The sequence below is a fragment of the Dysidea avara genome, chromosome 3 (assembly GCF_963678975.1).
Source record: "Dysidea avara chromosome 3, odDysAvar1.4, whole genome shotgun sequence".
Lineage (NCBI taxonomy): Eukaryota > Metazoa > Porifera > Demospongiae > Dictyoceratida > Dysideidae > Dysidea > Dysidea avara.
The window spans coordinates 5,090,413-5,098,083 of record NC_089274.1 but is presented as its reverse complement, the minus strand read 5'-3'; the positions used below and the strand labels follow the sequence as shown (position 1 = coordinate 5,098,083).

The window sequence follows — 7,671 nt, the reverse complement described above, 5'->3', positions numbered from 1 at the left end:
TTTTTTGCAAAAACTCTAATAGAACGCACGCCTAAAAACCACCTTAGAAAGCATCCTTCAACTCAAAACAACTCTCTAGTTGTTATTTACAATGAATATTGGTCCACTAGTAAGTATCAAGTGAAAAGGAAACAGTATGTGTATTTCAGACAACACTGAAAATTGCCAGTTTGTTCATATTATTATTATCTAATCAAAAACAGCCAAGCTGTAACAAAAGGAGTGCGGCAGCCCTTGAAAAGGCTATGGTGAAAAAAGATGTTAAATCCAAGGTGGCGGCCAAGAAATGGCTGTGATGGTAGGTTAATGGTAAAAATTTTAATAACGACAATTCAGGTGAATTTTGTACCAAGACCAAATTCACCTGAATTGTCGTTATTAAAATTTTTACCATTAACCTACCATCAGTGTTGGGCAAGTTACTTTGTAAAAGTAACTAGTTACATATTACATATTACTTGCAACTGAACTATTTAGTTACAGTTGCATATTACCCATAAAATAAAGTAACTGTAATAATATTACATATTATATTACTTTGTGTCCACAGCCTTGAGCTGTCACGTGTGAAACTACCACCTTATCACGTGACATGATTGCGTTGTTGGACAATATGCAAATCTTGGTTATAAGTAAGAAGTTGGTGAATAAGCTTCATTCAGTAGGCCTCGTTACTTCGTTGTGGCTAGGCGTTACTCAGAGGACAACTAATGAGATTAGTAACTTCGTTACTTGTAGTAATAATATTACATAATATTATACTCGTTACAGTAACTATATTACTTAGGTAACGCGTTACATTTGTAAGTAAATTTACTTGCGTTATATTACCTGTTTTTATAGCGTATTTCGTTATATTACTTTGTTACCACAAAAGTAATAATATTATGTAACGCGTTACTCCCAACACTGCCTACCATCACAGCCATTTCTTGGCCGCCACCTTGGATTTCACATCTTTTTTCACCATAGCCTTTTCAAGGGCCGCGCTCCTTTTTTTACAGCTTGGATGTTTTTGATTAGATTTCATTTCTTTTTGTATTTGTATACCCCAAAGCCAGCCTATGGCCAGCTTTGGGGTTTTTTAACCTATATTTTTTTCTTTACCACAGGAAAAAGAAAAAGATGAAGCAGATTTTATAAATACTTTAACTCATTCTGATTTTATCAGTAATATGTCAATTAATCCCCACAGGATAATTTGCAGCTGATCTCTCTACTGGGTGACTTGAAATGTAGCTGAACTCTCTACAGGGTGATCTTTTCATAGCTGAACTCTCTACAGGATGATTTGTTTGCAGCTGAACTCTCTACATGATGATTTCTTTGTAGCTGAACTCTCTACAGGGTGATTTGTTTGTAGCTGAAATCCCTACAAGGTAACTTCTTCTAGCTGATCTTTCTACAGGGCGATTTGTTTGTAGCTGAGTTCTCTACAGGGTGTTTGTTTGCAGCTGAATTCTCTACATGGTGATTTGTTTGTAGCTGAACTCTCTACAGGTGATTTGTTTGTAGCTGAACTCTCTACAAGGTGATACTTCTAGGTGATCTCTCTACAGGATGACTGGTTTCTAACTGAACTCTCAACAGGGTGATCTGTTCATAGCTGAACTTTCTACTGGGTGATTTGTTTGCAGCTGAACTCTCTACATGGTGGTTTCTTTGTAGCTGAACTCTCTACAAGGTAACTTCTTCTAGCTGATCTTTCTACAAGGTGATTTGTTTGTAGCTGAATTCTCTACAGGGTGACTTGTTTCTAGCTGATCTCTGTACAGGGTGAAGCTGAACTCTCTACAGGTGATTTGTTTGCAGCTGAACTCTCTTACATGGTGGTTTCTTTGTAGCTGAACTCTCTACAAGGCGACTTCTTCTAGCTGATCTCTCTACAAGATGACTTGTTTCTAACTGAACTCTCTACAGTGTGATCTGTTCATAGCGGAACTTTGTACTGGGTGATTTGTTTGCAGCTGATCTCTTTGCATGATTGTTTCTTTGTAACTGAACTCTCTACAAGGGAACTTCTTCTAGCTGATCTCTCTACAGGGCAATTTGTTTGAGCTGAACTCTCTATTAGGTACCTTCTTCTGGCTGATCTGACTACAGGGTGACTTGTTTGTAGCTGAATTCCCTACAGAATAACTTGCAATGTAATATAATTGAGTAAATTATAAATGCAGCTGAATGCTTTATTAGGGTGACTGTTCTATTAGAGTATCTCGATCTCGCATTTGCTACACGTATTATTATTATTATTATTATCAATTTACCAAAAAGGAAGGCATACACAAAAGGCAAAGCCTGTACAAGGTGTCCGCCTACAAAAAACAAACATACATATACATATACCTACAGTACACTACAAACTAAACAGTACACAACAAAACACAAAACAGTGATTAAGAAGTTACTTGACACATAAGTAATTATAAAGGTGATACCGGAAAGACTTTCGATTACTGTCTTCAAGGATATGTAATGGCACAGTGTTCCAGAAGAAAGTTGTGTTGACAAAAAAAGAATATCTCCTAGAATTAATGGTGGACTGTGGAGGGACTAGTGAAAGATGGTGACTTCTGGTAGATGCTATGGAATTAAATGAACAGTGACTATTAAATGTAATAGATGTTTGCTGGTGATATATGTCATTGAGGAAACTGACCGAAAGGAAACTTCGTCTTGACTGGAGAGAAGGAAGGTGAAGTTGGGAGCAACAATCATTCGAAGAAATGGTCCAAGAGCTGATAGATGGACTCCAGCGACTCCCACAGATCCATCGAGCTGCCCGCTTTTGTAGGGACTCTAGTAGTTGGATATCTCCCAAATTATGGGGATTCCATATGACTGCAGCATACTCTAGCGTTGGCCGGATGATAGCTTTGTATGCGGCACACTTAGCTGCACGGCTGCAACCAAACATTGATCTACGTAAATAGTTCAAAGACTTGGTGCCCTTACTGACAACATACTTGCAATGCTTAGACCAGTTTAACTTGGAATCTACCTGCACACCAAGATACTTCACAGGATTACTCCATGAAATAGGTTGATGGTTAATGGAGTATGTAAATGGAATTGGTTTGCGTTTGTTAGTAATCATCAAAGCTTCACATTTGGTGGGATTTAACTTTAATTGCCAGCGACTAGCCCAAGAAGAAATGGCAGTGAGGTCATTTTGTAGGGAAGAACATTCCTTGAGAGTGTTAGCTGGAGCATAAAGTAAAACATCATCAGCAAACATTTTAACAGTGGAGCGTTTTACAACAGAAGCCAAATCATTTACGTAAATCAAAAACAAAAGTGGACCCAAGACAGTTCCCTGTGGAACCCCAGAAGTAACAATGGCCCAATCTGAAAAAGTACCATTGATTACCACTCTTTGTTTTCTTTTAGTTAGAAAAAATCTAAGCCATGACAGTACTTTACCATGAATTCCTAGAGAGCTTAACTTAAGCAGAAGGCGTTCATGTGGTACAGAATCAAAAGCCTTCGCAAAGTCAAGCAGTAGACAATGTACAGTGCTTCGTTGTTCTAAACATTGAGACCAATCATCAACAGCCTCAGTCAGAAGAGTTACAGTAGATCTTTTATTTCTGAAGCCAGATTGAGAAGGACTAAGCAGTTGGTGACGCTCCAAAGCAGAAACTAAGTGTCGGTGCAAAATACGCTCAAAAACTTTGATTACAACAGAAGTGAGACTGATTGGTCTGTAGTTACTAGGATTATGCTTGTCATTACGCTTGTGTATCAGAACAATATTTCCTGAAACCCAGTCAAAGGGAAGAGTACCTGTTGATAGTGATTTGTTGAATAAGTGACAAAGAGGAATGGAAATATAATCTGCAGCATTTTTCAGTAGAAATGAAGTAATATTATCAGGGCCACAGGCTTTGTTAACACTCAAGTGGCACAGTTCAGCATGAACTTCTTCAGGTGTTATAGAGATTGAGTCGATGATAGTAGGATGTGAGGATTCAGGAGTTAGTGAGTCAAGATTAGAGGTATTTTCCTTGGTGAAAACTGAGCAGAAATATCTATTAAACAATGATGCCTTGTCAGAGTCTTTGGTGATTGTATTACCAGAGTCATGGAGTGGAGGGATGGGATTACGATAGCCTTTCACTGTATTAATCCACCTCCAGAATTGCTTTGGGTTGGTATGGCTCTGCTGACACACTAAATTAGAATGACTAGCAGTCTCTTGGCGACACTTTGAACGGACCAGGTTACTGATAGATTTATACTTTCTCAAAGTGGCTGGATTACCTGAACGCTTGTACTCACGATATAAATGCTTTTTCCTGTGGATTAATTTTATTGTAGATTCTGAAAACCAATGCTTCATTTTCCGCTTATTCCAACGAACTGATGGAAACACATAATCCACAGCAGAGAAAAATAAATCTTTCCATTGAGACCATGGTAACTCAATATCACTATTCTCAAAGTCAATAACTTCCCAGGAAACACGGGACAAAACTTCTATAAAATCATCAATATTAGCTGCTTTATAATTATATAACACACGTTTAATGGTGGACTGGTGTGGTATACTGGCGGATAACATAAAGTGAATAGCATCATGGTCACAACCAGGAAGGCTATCAGTAACCCTCACTGATGAAATCAGATCTGGGTTAGTGGTGAGTAGCAAATCAAGAATAGTCACCTCTGGTAGGATGAGATACAAGTTGACTGAAGAAGTTATCACAAACAAATTCACATAAAGTATCAGCAACTGGAGATTTAACTTTTGGTGATGTGGTTAACCAGTCAACATCCGGAGTATTAAAATCTCCACAAACAATAAGTGGTAAGGAAGTGGAAGCAGCACCAAGTGCAGAGTGCAGTGATCGTAGCGAGTCTGTTGTAGCTGTAGGTGGTCGATAATAAGCCACAAAATTAATAATTCCTCGAGAAGTGTGCAACTCTAGCCACAACATCTCACAATCACTTTCTAAGTCCTTACGATGAACTGCAGTGATTGAATTGCGAATCAAAACCAAGACACCGCCACCATGTCGATTACGATCACGACGAAAAATAGTATAACCAGATGGAATAATATGAGCATCAGGAATTGATGAGTCAAGAAAAGTCTCAGTAACTGCCACTATATCAAAGTGATGCGTGCACAAACACGCAATAAGATCAAAGCTTTTCGGCAAAATACTTCGCGCATTAAAACAAATGCACGATAAGTAATTACAAGGTGTTGAACTACTAACTGTAGACAATCGGTCAATACTGGATTCACAAACTGAGCATATTCACGAATCTTCAGGCGGTTGATTCACCATATCCTGATATTCTGAAAGTGTAATCTTCTTTTTTTTTTCTTTTTTTTTTTTTAATTATATTTTTTTAATTCCGGCCCTAATGGCACTCCCATCCTCCCCGATCTCTAGCTAGAAGTTAAACCTAATTTAATTTATAAATGACAAAAAGCAGAAAAAAGAAAAAGCAGCTAAACCTACAGAGCCTACACAGGCCTACAAAAACACCGCATGAACCGCCAGCATACACACAACAAAACCCCCGGACAGGGGCCTTAACAAGAAAGCCCTGCAGTCTACTGGCCAAACTGCAGGGGGTGGGAGCATGAAACAGAGTTCAACTCCCACAAAGGACTGCCAGGCAACAGGCTAAATAGGTGTAAAAATGTCCGGGAATTGTGGCGCCACAGACAAACAGAGAGTTGCTCTAGCAGATGGCGGTATGCTAGGCCACGAGAAATGCCACTTCTGGTGGTTGTCCTCAAAGCAATATCCTGCAAGACAGGACGACTAGCAGCAGACCACAAACCCAAGGACTCAACCACCAGGGGGACAAAAACACCTCCAGCAGCCTGTACAAGCTCATCATGGTGAGCATCCTTATCTTCGTCTCCCTTAGCAGCAGCCACACCTGCTGAAACTGCAGACCGACCCAACAGAGATTCTTGTAATGGACAACGTACAGTAACATCGAAGTACGCAGGCTTCCCATGCACAAAGTCAGGGTGAAAAACATCACCCGGGCGATCCAATCGGGAACCAGCACACCGTTGCTCTTTACGGCAACCAGTGTTGTCCTGAAGTAAAGCATGATATATCACATCACATAAAGCATCGTGCCTACGTATACGCATGGGTCCATGTCCACAGCCAAGCAGATGATCACCAAATTGATCAACAACACTACCACATGGGCAGCGAACTGGAGAAGTGGCAGAAAAGAGAGGGACACCAAGCCAGTATCGAAGAGAACATACAAACTCCTGTGAGGACATGGATAGGCCTAAAGAATCACAAGGAATGGCCCGAAGCCATGAACTGGTACAGGGGTCAGCAGAAATTGAACGAATTCTGGCTTGGTCCCGAATGGTAAGTGAATTAAGCAAAAGGGTCTGACGAGCAATATCAAGTTCATGTTGGAAAACACGCTGCCCACAAGCTGGATGGATAAGATCAGGAAGGGAATCACTGTTAATCAAGGGCAGCAGAATTGAGGTAGCAACATCCTGATCCGGGATGGAAGGAAACACGTCAGGACCCCCACTAAAAGACTGGAGCAGACGATAACACAATTCTTGGGAGCTGAAACAAGAGCCTAAAAAGGCTGCTGAAGAGGTACTGGTAGCTTCACGCAAACCCAATCCTCCCATAGAACACGGTAGAGTGGCCTGCAGCCAAGATAAGTCAGATATAGAAGATTTGCAAATACGACCTAAAGCAGATCGAAGAGTCAGTAATCTTCCGGTCACAAGAGACATGAATCCACAAATCACAAAAATCACAGCAGACAGCTGGATCCGAGTCCGATACTTCACAGTTACAAACTCCACACGGGTAATCAACACTAGATGGACCTGGATTAACGGAAATGTCTCCACATAACAGTAATATCATGATGAGATAGCGACGCCAAGTGCATTTCCATTCTGTAACGCTCACTACGGCAGGTGGTCCCGTCGATCGATACAAAAACACCGTCTCTCCCAACAAGCCCAAAGGATCTTCTTCAATGCGAAAAACAGCATCTCTCTTAAGATAGCATCCATGGTGTCTTGCTTCTCCAGATAGCGTCCTCACAAGGACGAGAAAATACAACGCAAAATACACACAACCAACCGCGACATCACACAATCCATACCAGCATGTAGTTGCCTTTCGAATCATAACTCAGTGGTTTGTAATCCGATTCTTCTGTACTACTACAAGGGCTTTCTATGATGATTATTCCAGCTACATACTGATTTTCAGCTCATTGCTCTAAGCGGTTTGCCTGATAGACACGAAAACTAATAGTATTTTTATTCATAAAAATCGATCGCGTAATTTTGACACAGGTTGGGTTTTGTGTCATATCTCCGTGGTCTTTATCTCAATTCCTTTCAAACCACAAAAAGGCACTCCTACGATGGTTAGTCCATCTACATATAAATTTTCAACTGATTCCTCCAAGGGGTTTACCCTGTAGGCGTGACAGACTTTCGACCTTATTTTACGCAAATAATCGGTCATAACTCCGTGAATGTTCATCGGAATCCTACCAAAGTTGGTACAGAGATCCGCCTTAATGAGCCCTTTAAGTGTGCTAAATTTCAGTCTGATCCGAGCACGCATTTGTGTTTTATGGCGGATTTTGCGAAGTGTGCGAAATGAAGAAGTAGAAGAAACAAGTTGATGTTGT

At 40.3% G+C, this 7,671-nt stretch overlaps 1 protein-coding gene across 1 annotated transcript; it reads right to left on the bottom strand.

Annotated features, from left to right (window-relative positions):
* Positions 1–5,552: 5,552 nt before the first annotated feature.
* Positions 5,553–6,704, bottom strand: LOC136251673 (uncharacterized). Its single transcript, XM_066044122.1, has one exon. It carries the CDS (start codon positions 6,641–6,643, stop codon positions 5,570–5,572), a length of 1,074 nt encoding a protein of 357 aa, XP_065900194.1. The 5' UTR covers positions 6,644–6,704; the 3' UTR covers positions 5,553–5,569.
* Between the last annotated feature and the right edge of the window lie 967 nt (positions 6,705–7,671).

What these genes read in the sequence shown, in the direction of transcription:
- LOC136251673 (XM_066044122.1), bottom strand. Translation starts at nt 6,643, where the DNA reads ATGGGAGGATTGGGTTTGCGTGAAGCTACCAGTACCTCTTCAGCAGCC.